Source organism: Hyperoodon ampullatus (assembly GCF_949752795.1).
Source record: "Hyperoodon ampullatus genome assembly, chromosome: 17".
In the NCBI taxonomy this organism is placed as follows: Eukaryota; Metazoa; Chordata; class Mammalia; order Artiodactyla; family Ziphiidae; genus Hyperoodon; species Hyperoodon ampullatus.
In genome coordinates this window covers 71,638,016-71,660,461 of record NC_136930.1, presented here as the reverse complement: position 1 = coordinate 71,660,461, position 22,446 = coordinate 71,638,016, and the positions used below count along the sequence as shown (strand labels likewise).

The 22,446-nt window shown below is 40.0% G+C and overlaps 1 protein-coding gene across 1 annotated transcript in view; it reads right to left on the bottom strand.

Moving 5' to 3' along the window:
* Positions 1 to 22,446, bottom strand: part of KHDRBS3 (KH RNA binding domain containing, signal transduction associated 3) — a gene marked incomplete at its 5' end in the record, with an annotated part of 153,046 nt that overhangs the window by 85,194 nt on the left and 45,406 nt on the right. Inside the window, 4 exon segments of the mRNA XM_079722495.1 lie at positions 13,122 to 13,240; positions 14,560 to 14,568; positions 14,571 to 14,578; positions 14,580 to 14,604. Of these exon segments, the coding sequence (XP_079578621.1) occupies positions 13,122 to 13,240; positions 14,560 to 14,568; positions 14,571 to 14,578; positions 14,580 to 14,604 (161 nt within the window).

The window sequence follows — 22,446 nt, the reverse complement described above, 5'->3', positions numbered from 1 at the left end:
TTGAGTTTTACCACATAACGGATAAGATCCAATAATTATGTTCTTCCCCAGTAAAGATCAAGGAAGAACTAGCTTTAATTGATCTACACTACATTTGTGACATGACACTGTTCCATGGGGACAATTACAGTTAAGCTGTCATTTCATAAACAACTAAGCCTCAATCAAGGACATGTCACTGTCTCCATTAAAACGTTTCCCTTAATTGGGTGCTCACCAAAAAGTTGATTAGTCTAACAAAGGGATGCTTTATCGACCTCTAACTCAACACTAAAACTGAACTTGTAATCTCTGCCAACGTAGCAGCAGCAAATACGTTATTCTTCCCAGCACATGGCACTACCGTCCATGCGGCAACTCAAGCCAGAAACCTGACATTCATTCCACGAGGGCAGTGACGAGGCCTTTTGCAGTCACTGATCCAACACCTGTGGGGCAAGGGCATTCAGTCAATGTCCAGCGAGTCAGTGAATTACATCGTAACAATGTTACCTCCTAAATCTCTCTTAAACCTGCCTATTTTCCTGTAGCCTCACCACAACCACTAGTCCCGCCATCACCATCCCCCACCTTGCCCACTGCAGAATGCCATCTCCGTATCCACTTCTATCTCCCTGGATCAGCAGAGAGGTCTTAACCCAAAGGTGACCTTGTTATATCTCTGTTTCAAACAGGACTGTCCCACTCCCCTTCGAGTAAGTCCTCATGCCCTGGAACTGCTGTGCAAGGCCCTCTCCAGCACAGCTCTTGCTCACCTCCAGCCTCACCACTCTCCTGCTTTTGACTTTAGCCATTCTGGACTCATTTCAGCTTCTCAAAATTACCGTGTTCCAAGACCTACCCATTTCAGCTCAGACGTAGAGCTTGTAAAGAACATCATTCTCACCCTTAAAACAGGAAGAAAACAGAACAGAATACAAACTAATGCTGAAGTGCCAAGGCGAACACTAACCACACAACTGGAGAGAGTACAGACACCTGCGGGGAGAGATAAGACTCAAGCATCTGCTTCTCTGGACGGGGGACGAGCATGAGAGCAGAAAAGACCAAAAGCCCAGAATTAAGAGAGTCGATACCTTCTCAAAGGTTTTTCCTGCAGGAACTCACCACCGTCACCACCACCCCCCAACCCCCAAGTGCTCACAGGGAAGATCAGGAAAGAATCCTGAGACCACTTGCCCTGGCTAGTGGGGGAGAGGAAAACAGCCTGTACTGAAATCTACTCAGAGACATATCCCCTACCTCCCCTCCTAAACGAAAGCCTTAATCTGCAGGAGGAAGGGCAACAAAACCCACTTTGCTTTGTTTCTTAAAATATTGACAACATCAACAAAACATGTACTGAGATTAGTATCCAGCCCTCAGGAAGTGTTATTCTCGCTACAACACTGGTGACCTGGTTCTAGGTGCTGGGTGAAGAACAGAAACAAGCAATGGCTGCATCCGTACCGAGCCCCATCTGCTCACAGAAGAGCCGGATGACAAACAAGAGAAACAGAAGCGCAGACACAATGCCTGTTAATTACTGCTAAGCGTCTGTTGAGGTGGGCAGAAGGCAACTACAGAGAGCGTGGGTGATCGTGGAGGGCTGGGCAACGGCAGACCAGGCTGGTCCGTGATGGTCAGCTCAGCTGCGTCCTACGCAAGGATCTGCAAACAGAGACTTTCCTGCACTGTGAACAGCAAATGCAAAAGCCCTCAGGCACTAAGGACCTTCTGTGAAATACGAAGGTGGCCGGCCTGCTGGAGCCGAGCAACTAGGCTGGGGAAGTAAGAGGCAGAGGCATGCACCCAGGCTAAGAGCGTGGACTTCATCTGGAGTCTACGAGGGTTTCAGTGTTTCTTCGTAAAGAGCAAGCGCAGCACAGCCAGCCCTTCCCGGGCGCAGCAGAGTCTGGCAGGCCCGGGCGGCCCCTCCAGGCACCTCCCGACACTCTTAGCCCCCCGCACTCCCTCTCCTCCTGCCTTCTCTTCTCCCACTTACCAAACTACGGTTTGAAACATTTCCTTTCAGGTTGTACTCCTTGGAAGAGGAAATGTGTTTTCCTCAACTGTGGAATCCTCACATCTTAACCCCGGTTGTCAGCCTTGACACACACAGTATACTCAAAAAAACAAAACTTGTACTGGATCAACAGAAGCAAAAGAACAGGTTAATAAATTCTGGGTCCAGGAACCTGGTCTTCTGCCTATCGTTGCTTTATTTTAAAAAGGCCACTGCTGTATCAGCCATAACATAACGTCAAAACACCCTCTGGCACAAAAGGAAAGGAATTTCAAAACATCAAGTCCTCTCAATGGTAGAGTTCCTCCTGTTCACTATGGCAAAAATGCTCAAAAGTGCTCCGGTATCTTTCCTGACTATAACATGAACTACTTAACGCTCCTTGTACATTAGTTATTTTTCTTAAATGCACTTCACTATTTCATCGACAGAACAGGCTGGGATAAATCTCTTATGTGCTAAAAGCGGCTTCCTTTGGTCCATTACAGTCCCTTCTCCCCCTCAGCATCCTCCCACCTGACCCTAAAACCCCGGTCCAGCCGACATACACACAGCCGCACCTGCCTTGGTAATTAGAAAATGAGGGACTAGGTTATGCTTTAATGACATCTTGGGCATCTACTGTTGCATAACTAACCCAAAATGTAACAGCCTTGAACAACCACCGTTTTATTTATTTGCTCACAATTCAGCAATCTGAGCCCTGGGGGGAGTTCTATGTGGCAACAGCCAGACCAACTGCAGCTGGAGGACCCACTTCCAAGACGGCTTATTCCCATGTCTCTTAAGTTGGTGGTGGCTGTCAGATGGGGACTGCAGTTCTTATTGGTTTGATTCTCCTCCACCTGTATCCCAAGCTTCCACCTCCCATGGTGGCCTCGGGGTGATAGGACCTTTGCATGGTATATGTCTTCCAAGGTCAGAAAAGCAGAAGCTGTCAGGCTTCCTTAAAGCTCCAGCCTGGAAGTTCACATCTTGTCAGTTAAATGGAGCTGCAGGGTCAGGACAGACTCAAGGGAAGGGCACGCAGGATACAGGGCATGAACGCAGGGAGTGGCCACTGGGGGGCGCACTGCCACAGACAAAAAACGACGAAGCAGTCATTTATCAAAAAGTTTTAAGAGCCTCACACATCACGGTCTTTTCTAGGCCTAGCAATCACCTGCCTGCCTTCCCTTCCTTAAGAGGGGATGGAGGTGGCACTCTCTGAGGGCAGAGACCCTGACTTACCCCCCTGTGTACCTCAGCCACAGACGAGAGCAGCACTAGCTCCCAACAGGCAAAAGCAGCATTTCGTGCGCTGAACGTGAATGATGAAAGTTAACGTCCAGAATGTACCAATCACTACCCAAGATTTAATTAAAACGAACCCTGAAATATACCACACAGGCACAGATGGAAGGAGGCATATTTTGGGTACATGGTCTTAACTGTCCAACATCTTGTAACTGAGCGTCGTATAAAATCTACATGTTTATTAAAAATGATTAAAAAGGCATCTGACAAAGACTAAATTAAGGAGGTACTGTAATAGATAAACAATGTAATTCATTTCTATAGAGGTACATCTGAAGTAGGATGTAAGAAATGAGAGGATATAAAGAAATAAAAAAACTTTGTTTGGATACAGTATCTGTCTCAAGTTTAATGAAGAGCTAATAACTTGTGAGAAAGGAAGGAGGTGACAGGAAGCAGGTCCACCGGTGCAGTCCATGGCGACTAAGTGTTCCCCACAGGCTATCATGCCCAATGTTCCAGATCTTAAGTTAGGCAGCCAAGAAGGATCCCTGGCCCCTGCACTACAGTTTATATGCACATAAAATGGATGTGAGTGTGTGTGCATATATATGTATGTATACATTTATTTATTTTAAAATTCTACACCTGATCTACCATTGGGTAATAATATTTCGATCCTTACTTAGGTCAAGAGATTCATCATTAACGATACTGGATGTAGAAAAACAGTCCCAATTTGAAAAGACTGTTCTTCTTACGCCCATCTGGACGGGAGCTGCTCTTCCCCTGTCCTGGTACTGAGCCTGCGCTGGGCACGGGGACGGAGTGGCTCTGCCGTTTTCCTGCTCATTTCGACTGCATCTACAGTGGCCCTGAAGTCGCAGTCTCTTTGGCAACACTCTTTGTCCACTGAAAAAGGTAAGTTAACTAAAACTAGTAGATGCAATCCAAGAACCCACACCCAGGCACATACACAGCTATCTGCCCCCATTACTGAAAGCAAGTGAGGGAGTAAAACTCGGTGGGAGCTTCTGCCTCGGAGAATCCCCTCTTGCACTCCAGCATCCTGTCTCACTGTGCACACAACTGTCTCGCACTCACACGTGCCAGGTAACAGTACTAGCGCTAACCTGTGTAATAAATATTAATAAAGCTTAATCTCCTGAACAGGAGCATGGGCTCTGGAGCCAGATTTCTGGGGTTCAAATGCCTGTTACTGTGTAATAACATTTAGCAAGTTACTTAACGTCTCTGTTTTTTAGTTTTTCATAAGTGAACAGGATATAATCATTCCTTCCTCCTAAAACTGTAAAGATTAACACGTGAAAAGTTAATACATGTAAGGCCCTTAAAACAGTGCCTGAGATGCAGAAACCATACGCTACATACATACATTAAAATAGAAGTTCTAGCATGTTCTTCTAGCACCCAAATGTAAGGTTGGACATAACATCCCTCTTTGGAAAACATCACCCCATACTCCCTTTCTAGACCTTACTGGAGAGAAAGAATTAAACTGTCAGGAAACACATTTGGTTCCTCACCTCCACATGCACCTAATTCCTGCCCAACGGCAAGAATGAAACGAAAATAAACGAGGTTTGTTTACCTGTCTTCTTCTCTCGAAAGGAAAAGACCAGATCACTACTTTCACTAGCTTTACGAGCCATGTGAGGTTCCAATAATTTAACCACTAACACAATGATTAATTAAATAAATCCACCTTTTAGTTGGTATTCAGAATACTGATCTCATTTGAATTAAGCCAATGTCATAAATGCAAAACTCCAAACAGTAGTAAACCTAACAACAGACTTGGGACCGTGGCGTTCATATGAAACGGAGCAGCCTCTCCGGTAACAGAACACTGGTCTCTTAGGATCGTTAGTAATTGAGCCAAGCTTTGGATCACTGACAATAATTTTCACAATTCTGATAATCACCTCTAACAAAAACCATCACTTTTACATGGGAACTTGAATTTCTAGGGAATAAAAGTCATTCCAACTTGTGTTTAAATCAATCATTCCTAAGTGTTGAGGACTCAAAAAAACAAGGTAAGATCTTTTATAATGCAGAACATTTCCTACTATATATTCTACTTGTTTATTTGTATCTATCATAAATCTTTCAGGGCTCCCTAGGCCATATAAAAATCTAATGCGCGAGTACAGCACTGAAGGCTTCCCACGCTAGTCCTCACCATTCCAACGAATGCTACAAACTACCATTCCCCATAATTAAATCATCCTGGCCCAAGAGTTACTCTGTCTTTCCCCCTGATCTCTGCCTGTTAACATCCTGAATTTACACTTACAGACTACATTTAATTCCACCTGTAATTCTTTCTCCAGAAATAACTCTCCCTCACTCTTTTAAAATCTTGCAGTGTTAAGCACTAAAGCTGTTTTACCTTTTCGCTCAGCAATACACTTAAGAGATCGATCCTCCATCACCTATCAAAAATAAGCAGTGATGTAATAAAAGATTTACACAGAACAATATTCATCACAGACTTTAATTTCTTAATGTACTGCATTGTGACCAAAGTACATATAATGGTAGCATTTTTACTCTTTTAAATGTAATGAGATGTGGGGGGACCTATATATAACCAAATTTTGTAATTACTCATTTGACTCAATAAAATAGTAATAGTAATAACAATAACCCCCCCCAAAAAAAACGTGAGTAAATTCTTTAACAAGCCCCTTAATATATGCATTGTTGTTTCTGAAGTCCACTTAACAACTTTAAGTTCAAGGGCTGCTTTCTGGGTCAATAATCAAGCATTTTAGAAGAGAAGAAGGGAAAAGTCACAGCATAAGATTTGAAATTCCTTCACAATGTTTTTTGAAAGCTATCATATTCACAAATACCAGCTTAACTTTCTAATTCTCATGACATAGGGGCGTGTATCACAAGATCTCAAGGGCCCAGAGAAGATCGCTGAGAAAAGAACAAAAGGAGCCTCGAAGAGGCTCATCTCTACTTACAGCTGCACTTTCCTCCCACTCCCACTGTAAGACACGGGTTGTCAAGGTGGGAGAGGCCTGGCCTGGCCTGGAAGGGGACTGGTGCTCAGTGAAGCAATGGACTGCGGGCCAAGATATTTTCCTAAGGCTCTATGTTCCAGACTGGCCTTTCTGCTTCCCCAGAGGGTCCAAGATGTAATGAATACTAGGAGGGACACTGATCATGACTTGTCATAAACACATGTGTCTTTAAGTGATGATTTTTATTATCAGACTTCCTTGACACCAACAAGTTTCAAAATCCCCCCTAGACAGCATTGTGGATTTCGGTAATGGCACGTAAGGACTAACAAACAAGTGCATTATCACTTTATTTCTATAGGTAAACTATCAACTGGACACCAAAAATAAAAAGGATTTTCACATGAATCCTCTTGAAAAAACATTATTTGCCTCCAAAAATTAATTAGGAGTCACAGAAAAGGCAACTTTTAACATACCGATATGACTGTCAAATATCTACCATTCTAGGAAAATTGTGATAGCCATGATGATTTCTATGGAATAGGCTTCCTTCCACCCAGTAATAAATTCGTGGGTTTTTAATTGTCTGCAATTCACTACAGGGGAAAAATGCAAGCCAACTTTAAAAAGAAAGCTTCTCAAGCTTTAATTCAAACGCCAGAGGAAACCTGTTTTATAAATACTTCACTCTTCTCTCTCAAAGACTCTTAACCAAAGAACTTCTGTGAGACAGCAAATATATCAAATTTAAAATATGCACAAAATAGGAACATATTTAATGTAAGAACCCATATTGCCTAATATAAAGTTACTGAAAATAATATGTAAGCATCAGAATGCTGAGAGATTAGACAACAATTACCAAATTATGAAAATTAATGAATCTAATTTAAACCTGTAGAATCTAACTCAGTACACTAAATCTTAAAAACCATAATCATAGTACACAGGTATCTCCTAAGTTAACAATCTCGAGCACTTTTTTTCCCCAAAAATGAGAATCTTTTTTTTTTATCCTAATTATAAAAGTGACAGCAAGTTATTATTAAAACATTAAAGTACAGAAACATGTAAAGTAGAAAAGAGCACATGATCCTTACCCTCCAGAAAATAACTGCCAGGAAGATTCAAGTTAGTTTTTCTTAAAATAAATGTTCAACTAGGGTTTTATCTGTCCTACATATTGCTTTTCCTTCTTTTATTTAACAGAATAATAAAGACAATCTTACCACAGCAGTAGAGCATGTATGCATAGTGACATATAGAGATGTAATTCAATTTCATATGACAACTGACTTTTTAAAATGGTGCATAAGCCTTCTTTTACCCTAGCATGACTTTACATACAGCATTCCATTTCCTGAAATAGTTTCCAATAATTAAACACCTGGAGAAACCTACCTCATACTCCAAAGCAGCTCAAAGGTCACTTCCTGTTCTAACTTCACAGCCCCCCCTTGGCCAACCCTACCTTATATAAGTAAAGTGATGAGGGATCAGCCCCCATTCACTGCTCCCTTATCACTTTATTTATAAATCCTCAATAAAAACCTGCACATCTTATTGAAATTAACCTGCTTAGCCAAGTACAATGGCTGGTAGTTTCTCAAATGCCCTCTGCCCTGTATACCCCTGTCATGGCCACCCCTCCAGCTCACCCTGTCTTACTTCTGACCCCTAACCAGCCAGCTCCTTCAGAGCCTTAGGGAAGATTTCTCTGACACTGTCAGCGTGATCCTCTGTCTTTCTAGATCACCCCAACATTGAACTTCTCACACTGTATTATACAAAATTAAGTTATTCATCTGTATTCCCCACAAAACGGAGAGCTTCTTGTGACAAAAGAACATGTCTTAATCAGTTTTGTTTTCCAGGCACAATTTCTGGCTCAGAGAAGACCCTCAATAAATGTTAGTATATGAATGGATAGATGGGATCAATGATGAAGGAAACAGTGAATTAAAAAAGAAAAAAATCAATGTAAAATCTAAACCACAAGGCATTTAAGGTCCTCACAGACAGGGTGCCTTGTTCCAATGTTGATTTGGCACTTAGGTTAACTCTGTTACATCGAGTCACTGCCCAGAACCAAGGGTTAGGGTTTACCCACGGGAAAACTTTGGAGGACAATTTCTATAGCTTAAAGTCTTTAAAAAAAAAAAATCATGAAACAGTGTTTATTTGCATTTCACACTTTACAAGCTTGCGCATATGCTCAAGAGAGCAAATATATTTTGGGTTTGAATACTTAAAGACTCATGTTCAGTGTTTTACCATTGAAAGAGTGCTGCAATGGTTCATTAAGAGAAATTACTACTCAATTAATGGAAATCATTTTATTAGTTGGAGTTTCACAAACAGCGCTCCTCTCTTGCCCCAGAAGCTGCAAGTGTACAATAGCCTCAATTCCACACCAAGCTGCCTCTGCCCATTGCTATTCCAGAGGCGCAAGTACTGCCAGCTTCCTCCATCTCAGCCTATTAACGGATACCAGCATGAAAGCTTTTTCTTAGAACTGATGTGAGTCCTATATTAGCCTTTACACAAGGCTGGCTTGAAACTCAAATGCTCGATTTGCTAAGCAGAAATATCCTTTTCAGCATTCTGAAAGCAGATTTCTAAGCAGCCTACTTCAGACATTATGAGGACTTGACATGGACTCTGCTCTCTGTGAGACACAGAAACTGTAATTCGTCTTCCCCTACTCGCATCAAAGCTGACACTGAAAAACAACATTTGAGGTTTTATTTCATATACTTAACTCATACACAACAGAGTATTAACTTCAGATTAATCATCTACCAGACTATGAACCCTTTAAAGTTGGGGATGGTGTCTGCGCATCTTTCTACCTAGTGCATATTGAGCATATAGGGCATATCAAGCCTGGTGAATCAATTTATAAAAGTTTCCATAATCCATGCTGTGTTTAGTTATTAGTATGTCTATAAAATGCTCGTAACAGTTTTCTGTTTACTAAAATATATATCTTCAGTTTTGAAAGTATGGCTGAGTAAGTTCCTAACAGGCTGACTGTCTCTAGGTAAACAACTGTAAACTCTCAAACACTGAACAAAATACAAAAAGGAACCATCTAAAGCCTCCACAGAATGCTCACAAACAAGGAGGTTCTACAAGGGAGTCAAGACTTAGAAGAAGGGAATGGCTGGGTGAATTCACTGATTGTAGAGCTTTTAGCTGCGTAGCAGAGTTTGAGGCAACCATAGTGCTGAAATGTGTGGGAGGAATACTAGAAATGAGAGTTAGACTTGAGGAGCCCCAAATTTTGTGTATAAAATCTGTCAATCATGTATGCCAAAAATAAACGCAAAAGTCAAACTGAGAAGTAAACTGAGTTCTGCACTCCTATCCGACAGACTCTGCATCTGAATCCAAAAATATCAACACCCCTCAAAGAAACAACAGAATCCAATTTCCACAATATAACACAATGTCCAGTTTGTTACAATCCAAAATTACTCAACATATAAAAAATAGGAAAAATATGACATTATCAAGATAAAATTCACATCAAATCTGAGATGACTAAGATTTTAGAATTAGAGACTTTAAAGCACCTATTTTAACTGTGCTCAATTACACAAGATAATATAACACCTGCAATAAATGGAAAATCCCGACAAAGAAAAAAACATGTTTCCAAATACATATATTTATATATGAATCACATATAAATTCTGAAACAGATAAGTACAATACCTGATATAAAAATTTTATCTGATAGGCTTCCCAAAAAATAAAGATAACATAGGAAAGAGTCAATGAGTTTAAGATACAGCAGCAGAAATGATCCAAACTGAAGAAGAGGGGGAAAAACTAATAACAAAAGTGAACGGAGTCACAGGAATCTTTTCGAGAATATCAACAGGTTGAAAGTACCTGTAATTAGAGTCTCAAAGGGCAGGGAGTGAAAGGATCAGAAAAAGTATTTAAAGAAGCAATACCTGAAATATTATGATGAAATGGACAAATCCTTTGAAAAACACAAAACAATTTTCACAAAAGATGAAATAGAAAATCTGATTAGTGCCTTGTCAATTAAAGACACTGAAGAACTTATATTTGATTCATATATAAATATATGTATTTGAAAAGAGTTTTTCACCACCAAACTCCAGGCCCCAGACAGCTTCGCTAGTGAATTCTACCTAATAATAAACAAAACAATAGCACCAAACTGACATACATTCTTTTGGGGGGGGGGAGAACACTTCTATATGTGTGTGTGTGTGTGTGTGTGTGTGTGTGTGTGTGTGTGTATAAATTATAGGCCACTATCACTCATGAATACAGATGCATTTGAATCCAACAATGTATAAAAAGGATAATACATCATTAAGTAGGGTTTAACCCAAGAATGCAAAACTGGTTTAATTTAGCCAAATCAATCAATAATATTCACTATATTAACAGTATAAAGGAGAAACATTCTGTGTTCATTTCAATAGATTCAGAAAAGGTATTCAACAAAATTCATCACCCAGTCAGGATCAAATCTCTCAGCAAAACTAAAATAGAAGAAAACTTCCTCTACCAGATACAGGTCATCTACAAAAAAAACCTCACAGCTGTTACCATGCTTAACGGTAAATTACTGAATGTTTTCCACATTGCCTGAGAACAAGAGAAAACTGCCTAACGTCGCCACTTGTATTCAAGCATTATACTAGAGATCCTGGCCAATACAAAAATAAGATAATAAAAAGCATAAAAATTGGGAAGAAAGAAGTAAACTGTTTATGAAGATGACATGATTATGTACATAGCATATTCTAAGGAATCTATAAAACTTACTAGAACAAGTGAATTTATTAGCAAGGTAGCAGAATACAAGGTTTATACTAGAGGCAAAAGTTTATACTAGAGGCAAAAAAATTGGAAAATAAGATTTCGAAATACTTTACAAGAGTGTTCAAAAAACATGAAACACTTAGGAATAAGTTCAACAAAAGACAAGACCTTTACCCTAAAAAGTACAAAACACTACTGATAGAAATTAAAAATCTAAATGGAAAGATATATCATGCTCAAGGAAGGGAAGACTTAATATTGTTAGCATGTGAGAACTCCCTAAACTGATCAACAGATTCAATGCAACTGCAATCATAATTCCAGCAGAATGTTTTGTGAAAATAAAACAATAAATTTATATAGAATTGCAAAGGATCTATATGCAAGCAATCCTGAAAAAGGACAAAGTTGAAGGGAATACATTACCTAACTTCATGTCTTACTATAAAAAGCAACAGTAATGAAGATGGTATGGTACTGGCATAATGATCCATAAATAGATCAATGAAGCAAAATAGAAAGTACAGAAATAGACCCTCACTTAACATAGTCATCCAATTTCCAACAAAGATGCCAACACAATCCGTGGGAGGAAAATATCTTTCAACAAATGGTACTGAAAAAACTGGATATCCATATGAAGAAAAAATAAATTTTGACTGTCTTTCTCACACCATACACAAAAACTAATTTGAGATGTATCACAGACGTAAAATTAAAAGCTATAATGGTAAAGCTTTTAGGGGAAACACAGGAGACTATAACTTATAAAGGACTCTAACATTTCCTTGAGGTTGGCAAAGATTTCTTAGTTGACAGAAGGTAAAATCATAAAAGAAAAACTTGATACATTAGACGTCATCAAAATTTAAAACTTCTGCTTATCACAAAACTCTGTTAAGAAACTAACAGGCAAGCCACAGACTGAGTCAAATAGTCACAAAACGTGTAACCAACAAAAGATCTGTAGCCAGGATATATTAAAAAAAAAAGCTCCTACAACTCAATGATAAGAAGACAGACTGCCCACTCAGGGAGTGGCAAAAGGTCTAAAAAGAGACTTCAAAATTGAAGATATGTAAATGGTCAGTACATAAAATCATTAATCAACAGGGAAATGCAAATTAACACCACAGGAAAATACCAATACCCTATCAGAATGGCTGCAATTAAAGAGGCTGACAACATCCAATATGGATTTAGATATATGGAGCAACCACAACTTAGCATGCACTGTTCTAGAAATGTCACAAATACAACCACTTTGGGTAAAAATTATGGCAATTTATTATAAAACTAAATACACAGCAATTTAAACCCTAAGTATTTACTAAAAATAAATGAAAACGTATGGTCACAAAATGTACGAAAAGGTTCCCAGCAATTTAATTATAATAACCCCAAACTGAAAACTGCCCAGGCAAATGGATAAATACGTTGTGGTATTTTCAGGTATTGGATTATTGTTCTGCAATCAAAAGACATTAACTACTAATATATACAACAGTATGCATAAATCATGTACATGGACACTCAGAGGAAAGAAAAAAGAAAAGCGGAGTAAAAAGAAGATCAATTTAGGCCAAATTTGAGATGATCAGATTTTAGAATTAGACTTTAAAGCACCTATTGTAACTGTGCCAAATGTCATAAAATAACACTTGCAGTGAATAAAAATCAAACTTTTTTCTAGAATAATTAGGGACTATTTTAAGCATTTATGTACCAAACCCTATGCCAAGCATTTAACATGGATAAGCTTATTTCTTATCAATCCAACCTTATCTTACAAATGAAGAAACTACAGCAGGAAGAAGTTGAACAGGCTGTCCAAAGTCCAAAACATAACTCAGAAGAATACATTTCAGGGCTCCGCAACGCACGCCGAAGTCACAGAGAAAGGACAGGGTCACCAAATAAGGTTTCACCTGATTGTAAAAGCGTGTGTGTCGGGGCATCGTGCTAAGGGAGAACACCTCAAGAACACACCAAACAGAACGTAAACTGAGCGTGCGCTCCCTTGTGATAAGGCCTGACACGCGTGCAGCGCAGGCTCACGGTCTTACCTTAGGGAACTGTTTCACAGGAATCAACACTTTCTGCCCCAGCTTCATGTTCTTGTTAATCACCACATCAATGTACTTTTCTTCATCCTTGCCTTCTCCTTTGTGAAACTTTTCTATTTCTGTGGAAGAAAAACAGGTAAGTGTGAAGTGTCTGACTTAGAACTCCAGAGGCTGTAGCTCTATGCTGGCAAGAAGCCAAATACAGAATATGGACTTCAGACGGCTACAGTTTTTTCAAGCCGTGACATATGTCCCATTGTATCGATGATTCTCCACCAGCACAGCAGGAAAACGCACATACCAGGGCGCTACAATGTGAAATCTCAATTGCCCAAGCTAATGGAAGGGAACAAACACAAACATAAAAATAGATTCTTTGGGGTCTTTTGGAATCCTAGGAAAAGGCTGATCAAATGGCAAAGAAAAGCCAGAAACTATTTTCAGTTCACCGTTACCAAGCCCTGACATCCCTATTTATCAGACCCCGCCTGGCTCTCCAAGGCGTTTCCCATCAAGAATGGGTTCTCTAAGATGGCATTAAAAGCCCTGGACAACCTTCTGTCAGTCGACCTCCCCAACCAAATCCTCCCTCCTCACAAGTGACAAGCCCAATTACAAGCTCGTGGCTTTGTTAATGCTCTTTTCTCTTCTTGTGATGTTATTCTGATGATTTCAATTTCACACATCTCCTTCGAGATTCAACCACATTAAACACTACTTTTTATGTGTTACGGTCCCTTTCCTCGACTGGGCAGCAGCAGCAGTGGGAAAATCAGTCCCTCCCACCACGATACTCACAAAGCACTTCATGCACAATTCTACTATCATTTCTAGCTCAGCTCTGCAGCTTCCGACCAAAGCTTCTAAAAATAAAGATAATTACTAAGTCTCCAAATAAGCTGATCATTTTGTTTGCTTTCTTGTATTATCCTAAGTTTGGATCCTGTAAAACTGATCATTCTATATAGAATCTGCATGGGAACAATATACACTGAAACAGAAGTATGTGAAATGTAAACATTTACATAGATAATTCTTGTTATTGTTGCTGGAAAAAATTCTTCAAGGGTACTTTTAATTTTGACATTTTTCTATAAAAGTAAAATATACATATGGTGAAAAGTTAAAATAGTATCATAGAATATAAAAGTAAAAGAAAGTTTCTCCTATACCCATACTCCAGAGGTAATAATACAGAATGTTATATACTCTTTCAGAAATTTTCCATGAATAAATCAGCACACAGGCATGCACATATACAATGTGTTTGAAAATTGTAGAACTAATGGTGGATATGAGCTAAATTGGCTTTGTTTTCCTCAGTAAAAAGCAATAAGTCACATGTCACCTGCTCCACTGACTTCAGCTTTAATCAGTAGAAGAAAATAAATTCCACATTTTATTTTTATTTATCCATTTATGCTATAATTGGGAATACCTTTAGCGAGTTAGAAGACAACAAAATTAGGTATACTGAAACTTCCTAGAAAAAAAGAATTTTTAATGTTATGAATACATTTGTCAAAATAGATTTAACTACCTATTTTCTTTTTAAATAACAAAGCATTTTTATAATTTTGAGAACTTAGATGCATAATTTAATATTTAATTCCCTAATCGGCACTCAAAATGTTATTCCTTGCATCAGTGACGTTTAACATTTGAAGTAACATGGAAAGTCATAAAGGTAAGATTAAAAAATTAGAAAAAATTATATATTTTACCATATATTACATTAAAGTTTGACATATGCCTATGATTTTAAAGAGGAAAGTAAAATTTAAAAGAAAAAATATATAAAATACCTCATTTCCTCTCCAGTCAACTTTGCAAATCTTATATTGCTAAAATACCTAGCTGTTACATTAAGTAACCTTTGAAATATGTTGAAATATAATATTTCGCTGTTTAAGATTTATTTAAGAAAAAAGTTTAAAGCCTGATGGCATGTTAAAGCATGTAGGTTTGCATGTACTGGACCTAACACACCACACAGCAATGGAAAGAGCCCCATCCCTGTCACTGGCATCAAACAGATCTGGTTTTCAGCACAGCTCAGGACCCTGTGACCTCCTATGGTAACATTCAAAACTTCTGTTTTTTTAGGCGTTGTTCAATCAACAATGTTGCATTTTCTACTTGACTGAAGATTATAAGTAGGTTGATGTTTTTATGAAGTCCAATAAAGTAAAATGCAAAGTAACAGGAAGTGCACAAGGTGATTTAATGACATCTTGAAACTGTCCCTAACTGGGAGTTTCCTATTCTAAAACTCAGGCTACTACCCCTCTGGTCTTCCTTAGGGAAGCGAAGGCACTGGACACCTACCAAGGTGGATTTAACCTTTTAGTAAATTGGAGCATATGAAGGCCAACCATAGAAAATCCAGCCAGATGTTCAAGGTGGAACACATAGGGGATTTGACTTTCACTAATCCCTAGATTACATTTGTTACATACAGTTTAATGTACCAGTGCCATCTCCCAGCGCAGAAATAATAAGCAAAGTGTGATTAGGTTTTAGATGATGGAGGGGATTAAAATGCCATGTTTTCAAACCATGGACACCAAATTTCCGTCAACCTGGAAATCTAGTGTCAGTTATGTCTTTTTTGGCTTTTGTTTTTCCATTTCTTTTTGTTTTTCTCTTGGTCCCGTACGGAGCCTCCCTAAGCAATGGCCACTTACATTTTAGCCTACCAAATATACTAAAATCCACTAATCCTCTAAAACACAGCAAAATAATCTTTGAATTTAAATAAGTTAAATTTCCAATATAAAAAAATTAGTAAATTTTCATTAAAACTGCTGAAATTCTCTCACAGAATCAAGCACATCTAAATTGACATTTTCCTTTGTCCCAGCAACTCCATTTCTACAAATTTACCCTACAAATATACTTGGATAGATTATAAAATATTATATACAAAGTTATCCATTTAAAGCACTGTCTTTAATAGCAAAACAATGGAAATCATCTAAATGTCTATAATTAAGAACCTGGTTACTAAGCTAGGGCAGAGCCATACAACGAAATCACATACAGCTACTTTACAACATCAGGAAACTCTTTATGTTCTTATAGGAAAAGGTCTCCACCAAATAACTGTTTAGTACATGGACACACATATACAGTGTAAAACAGTGTAAGAATATACGTTCATATTCACTTGTATATGCACAGAAAATAGCTCACTTTTTCTATATAAGAAACGAGTAACAGCGATTAATTGTCAAGGGGGAAATGCAGTGGATAAGAAACAGGAATGGGAGGGCTTCCCTGGTGGCGCAGTGGTTGAGAGTCTGCCTGCCAATGCAGAGGATGCGGGTTCGTGCCCCGGTCTGGGAAGATCCCACATGGCGGGCTTCCCTGGTGGCGCAGTGGTTGAGAGTCTGCCTGCCGGTGCAGGGGATACGGGTTCGTGCCCCGGTCTGGGAGGATCCCACATGCCGCGGAGCGGCTGGGCCCGTGAGCCATGGCCGCTGGGCCTGCGCGTCCGGAGCCTGTGCTCTGCAGCGGGAGAGGCCACGGCAGTGAGAGGCCCGCGTACCGCAAAAAAAAAAAAAAAAAAAAAAAAAAAAAAAAAAGATCCCACATGGCGCGGGGTGGCTGGGTCCATGAGCCATGGCCACTGAGCCTGCGCGTCTGGAGCCTGTGCTCCGCAACGGGAGAGGCCACAACAGTGTGAGGCCCGCGTGCCGCAAAAAAAAAAAAAGAAACAGGAATAGGAGACTTTCGCGGTGTCTCTCTTTTACATTGTTTTAAAATTTTGAATTATGTGAGTATTTTACCCTTCAAATTTTAAATCTTTAAACACTCCGGCAGAATTTTTTCTTAATATTGAAACAGAATAAAATAAGAATGTATACAGAGATTGCCATGTTTATATTTTGCGTCTTGGCTGAAAATCCAGAGCTTGACTCTCTCTTGATCATTCATTTAAGTTCTTCATTAAAATATTCTTTCACTGAAACTGTGATGAGGAATTTACCTGGACTGCCTATCCCACTTGAAGCAACAGATGTGTTTCTGGAGACTACATGCACAATATTTTATTTTGAGAATCCAATAATACTCCCAATGCAATGGGGTTCACGGAGAGAGGAACAGGTATCTATCCAAAAAACACTGACTGAGGTCTGATACACTGGAAAAACTGTACTGGGTGCTGGGAAGAAAATACACAGAATCTGTGGCATGTAAACAGACGAATTTAATATAATGTACACAGTGTTGCAGAAAAGGGACTAACAGCTTTGGAACTTGGAAAATTATTCAAAAAGCTAGCAAATGCGTGCTAAGTTCTTCAAGGATGAGGAACAGAGTTTGCCAGGCAAAGAGCCGAAGTAAGTAACCCTGGGTAACACCAGTTCACATTCCCTCATCTGACCAGTTAGACTGTAGAGTTGATACACGGAGTTTTACTTTTTTTCCCTCTTTTCTCCTTTAACAGTACAGAATAGAATAAACCACACAAGTAACCATGACGCGCTCCTGCCACTGCAGAGCCAGTCAGCGAACAAGCTGAGACACGGGCTCCATTTCCTCACCCCACATCCTGGGTTCCTGCAGAAAGAACCAGGGCGAGAAGAGTGGGTAGTTCTCTGCGGCCAACACAGAGGAGAAATGAGGACAAAAGCATGAAAAGGCAGGCCAGGTTCTTAATGCCAACACTGATATACTAAGGGTCCAGTAACAACAGGGAGATACTGAAAGCTGTCAGCTAAGGAGTGACGTGATGAGCACCGTCCTCAAGGAAAGGGGGGCCTGAGCAGACATGGAATGGATGGAACGTGGGGAGAGAGTGCAGATGACATCGCAGCTGCATGATAAGACAATCTGTCCCATGAACAACCCATGAGGGATGGAACTAGGGGGCTTATTTCTATTTGGACGGAAAGCCATCAGAGAGGCAAACCCTTCGTATTCAGAGGAGGCATCAAGCCCACAGGACACCCGGCTAGAGCAAACACACAGGCGTGCCCTGCACACCTCTCCCCTCCCTTGCCCTCTACCCCTAATGCCCAGCTTTTCACGGCTTCTAAAGCACCAGCTCACCGAGGTTCAGGCTTCTGCGCTTGTTCCCCAAGACTGAAACACTTCTGGGGGCTTTCCCCGGAATAACAGCCTTCTCTTTGGTGCCTCTGCCTCAATTCCACTTCCTAGAAAGACTGTCTTTGAATTCCCAGACCAGCTACCCAAAACAACGCAGCATTCAGCATGATACTCACCACAGGTGTTAACTTCCTACTAAATGTCCGTCTTCTCCAACAGACTGCCAGTGCCCTCCCCACACTTAACTCCTTTCGTGGTCCTAACAAAGCTGGGAAGCAGGAAGGGGCAAGGGAAGGAAAAGACTGCATGGAGAGGGCAGCCTGGCAGGGGTTGTAACTTCCCCAGAGGAAGCAGCCAGCCTGTGCTAACCTAACAGGGAGGAAGCCAAAGAGAACACACACTGGGATCTCACTTCCTCCTGCAGACCTGCTGCTGGTGGCTCCACAGGGGAGAGGCAACCCAAGCAGAAGCCAGAGGGTGACAGTGTCTGCTGATGCAGTCCCTCAGGCACCCACATCAGCCCCGGGCACAGAGTGGAGGAGGGTGAAGAAAGAGGACCTGGTGAGGCAAAAAGCAGCAATCCAGCCCCACATCTTTGGTAACTGAAGGAAGCTTTAAACAGAGTGTCTGATGCCTCCGATACATACAAAAGTTTCCTTTTGGGCTTACACCACATATAATACTATACAGCAAAATACTGAAAAGTAACAAAAATTATTTTAGAGATCACTTATTACAACAGTACTAAGTAAATAATAATTATTATGGCTTTGTTGACAATGATTCACCAGGTTAAAGGCTGAATGTTTGACTTAAGGTCTCTCTTTATTCTAATGAACTTATGATCTATCACCTTCATTTTACAGAATAAGACCCCGAGGATTCAAATGGGTTCGAAGCTTGCCAAAGGTTGGACAGTTCGTAAGGGCCAAGGCAGGATTCATGCTAAGATTCAGCTAACGTTAAAGGCTGTTTCATTAGCTGTTTAAAAGCTATGTAATAAAAATTCACAAAAGGTTCAGGTAAGTATAAATAATACAAATCAGCCTGCACAATTAAGTACTAGGGTAGACAGTAATATGGTCAAAAGCCGGCCCCCGCCCTTTCCCAAGGACCTTAACTATGTGTGAACTTACTAAAGGACAGGGGTTAGCCTGGATCTATAATGAAACAAGAAGTCCACATAAGCAGAATGATAATACCTACATGCTCCGCATTCAGAGAGCTATTTCAAAATAATACAAGAGGGCTTCCCTGGTGACACAGTGGTTGAGAGTCCGCCTGCCGATGCAGGGGACACGGGTTCGTGCCCCGGTCCGGGAAGATCCCACATGCCGCAGAGCGGCTGGGCCCATGAGCCATGGCCGCTGAGCCTGCGCATCCGGAGCCTGTGCTCCGCAACGGGAGAGGCCACAGCAGTGAGTGGCCCGCGTACCACAAAAAATAAAAATAAAAAATAACACAAGAGCCTAGTTGGAGAATTTAAAATGATCTTAAAATATATATAGTGTTCACAGCCATTGTAAATTCTGTTTGACAGATTACTAAAATGTTATTGTGCCTTCTGGTCAGAGAAAATATTCCTTAACCTCCAACATGACAAATGTTTTCACAAAGGAATTATTTTATTTAAGCAATCCAAACCTAACAGAACACCTATTAGATTCAAACCAGAGTTGAGTACACTAAAACCTGCCCAGACTAGACTGATTCATACAGCTCATGATCTTGCAAATCATCTTCCATAAACAGAAATAAATGGCACAGCAGAATAGAGATGCATACCACTATCTAGTAAGAATAGCTCATCATAAATACACCAAAATATATCATCCAGAGAGCAAAAAAACAGTCAATACTTTAAATATTAAAATGCTTGGAAGTAAACCTCTCTTTATGAAGACAAGACAGTGCTAATAGTTGTATGCAAAGTATCCTTAAATAGATACACAACGCATAAAATTAAAACATACACACAAGGAAATGACAGTCAAATTCCTCCAGGGAGGAAGAAAGATTGATAAGGAGGGAGGGAGGGAGGAATTACAGCTGACCCTCGAACAAGGAGGGGGTCAAGGACGCTGATCCTCCCCACAGTTCAAACTCTGTATACAACTTAGAGTTGGCCCTCCGTATCCACAGTTCCTCTGTATCCACGGTTCTGCACCTGCGGAGAAAACCATTATTTTCTATTTTTTAAAAATCTGTGTAAAGTGGACCTGCACAGTCCAAACCCATGTTGTTCAATAGTCAAGTGTAATTCTACCCATCATGGATAATTAACAAAAAAATAACAATAGGGCTTCCCTGGTGGCACAGTGGTTGAGAGTCCACCTGCCGATGCAGGGGACACGGGTTCGTGCCCTGGTCCGGGAAGATCCCACATGCCGCGGAGCGGCTGGGCCCGTGAGCTGTGGCCGCTGAGCCTGCGCGTCCGGAGCCTGTGCTCCGCAACGGGAGAGCCCGCGACGGTGAGAGGCCCGCGTACAGAAAAAAAAAAAAATATATATATATATATATATATATATATATATTAAAAACACAATAATACTGGCAGCTGGAATTTATTTACTGACTATTGTCCAGGTATTTAATCCTTGTAACCATGCAGCAGAGGAGATGTAATCTTCATTTTACAGAAAGGAAACAGCTGCTTACAGAATCCAGTGATTTAGCTAAGATCCCAAAGCAGACCCGGATCTAGGATTCCAACCCCAGTGTATCTGATTCCTAAAGCCATGCTCCCCTCCAGTTTCTTAGTGTCACTGTAGTAAAGGGATCTTGATTTTGAGTGAGAAAAAATTCTTTGGATTATTACTTAGTTTGGGGGGAAACTAACCAAGTTATTACAAGTATCAAAAGAAATGATGTTTATCAAAGTGCTTTGAAAACTATAACACATAATGCAAATACAGGTTATTCTAGTGATTTACACATATCTCACTGTAGAACGGATTTCAAGAAGAATTTGTGAAAGCAATATGATTCTACAAATTCAAATCCAGGTAACTAAAAAGTTCTGAGCACTACTCAGAATTATTATAACAAATTTTATCAAATTATTTTTAAGAGGAAAAAAAATGCTTCCAGTGTACTGGCCCCTTTTCATCCCCTTAAATATATGCAGTCATTCACCAAACAAAAGGCATCATGGCAGAAAAAAGAAAAATATAAAGATAAGACACGTTGATCATTCAATGCCCCAGTGAAATGTAAATTTATCATCTAAACAAGGAGAAAGATTCAAAGACCTTCAGAAATGAGGAGGTCACTGGATTTTGGTACTAAAGTCTAACAATTTTCAAAATAAACTTCTGATTGCAAAGGGTTTTTATAATTTTAAAACCATAAACACCAAGGAATGTAAATCAGAGGTGAGATGTTCCTTAAAATTGGTAGAAGGAATCTAACAAGTTGAACAATTACAATATTCTAGACACTACCCTGGAGACTTTGCATACACGAGGTCCACACAACCTCTCAGAGTGTTGGGACAGGAATTATCATCCCCTTTTCTCCTATATACCTAATAAGTGGCAGAGCTAAAGTTTGGCTGCAGGATTGTCTGACTCTCAAAAGGTTTGCTTCTCCTTCAGAAAATACTCACAACTGGCTTCTGTGAAATAAAATCCATATTTTATGGCAAGAAAAGAAAACTTGAAACATAAAATGTTTCTCTGCCCTTTGGCCTCCTCTCTCCCCTCTACTGTGTGTTGTGTAACTGCATTAGGCATCAACCAAACCTCCCCCCGGCAGAAATACCTGCTCAGCCATAAGGAGCAACATTCTAGAATCAACAGGACAGCTCCTTAAAAGATAACCTTCCTTCTTAATCTAGTAAGGGGTCACGCTGACCCATGGCCCACTACCTGCTTTGTAAGCTTAGATCTGGATTGTGTAAACTGTCAATAATACATCATTTAGAATACAGCCCTCTGTCTCAAAAACGTATATAACTGTGCTTTGGTTTACATACGTGACCTCTGGAGCTTGAACCGGAAGAACAGTTCCCAGAACTTTCTGAGAGGTTGTTCCTGGGTTATAACCCTCAATTTGGCTCAAATAAAATTTCAGATTGACTGATTAATTTTTGTCGACACTTCAAAACAAAACAAAACCTTCTGAGCCAACAGGTAACATAACAGATTAGATTCCACCTCCAATATATGAACAGAATTTTATAGGAATAGTCAGTCAACTGCATTCACTGAATGACCGCTATTTACTGAGAAACGTAACAGGAGCAACAGAGGAAGACAAAAGCATAATA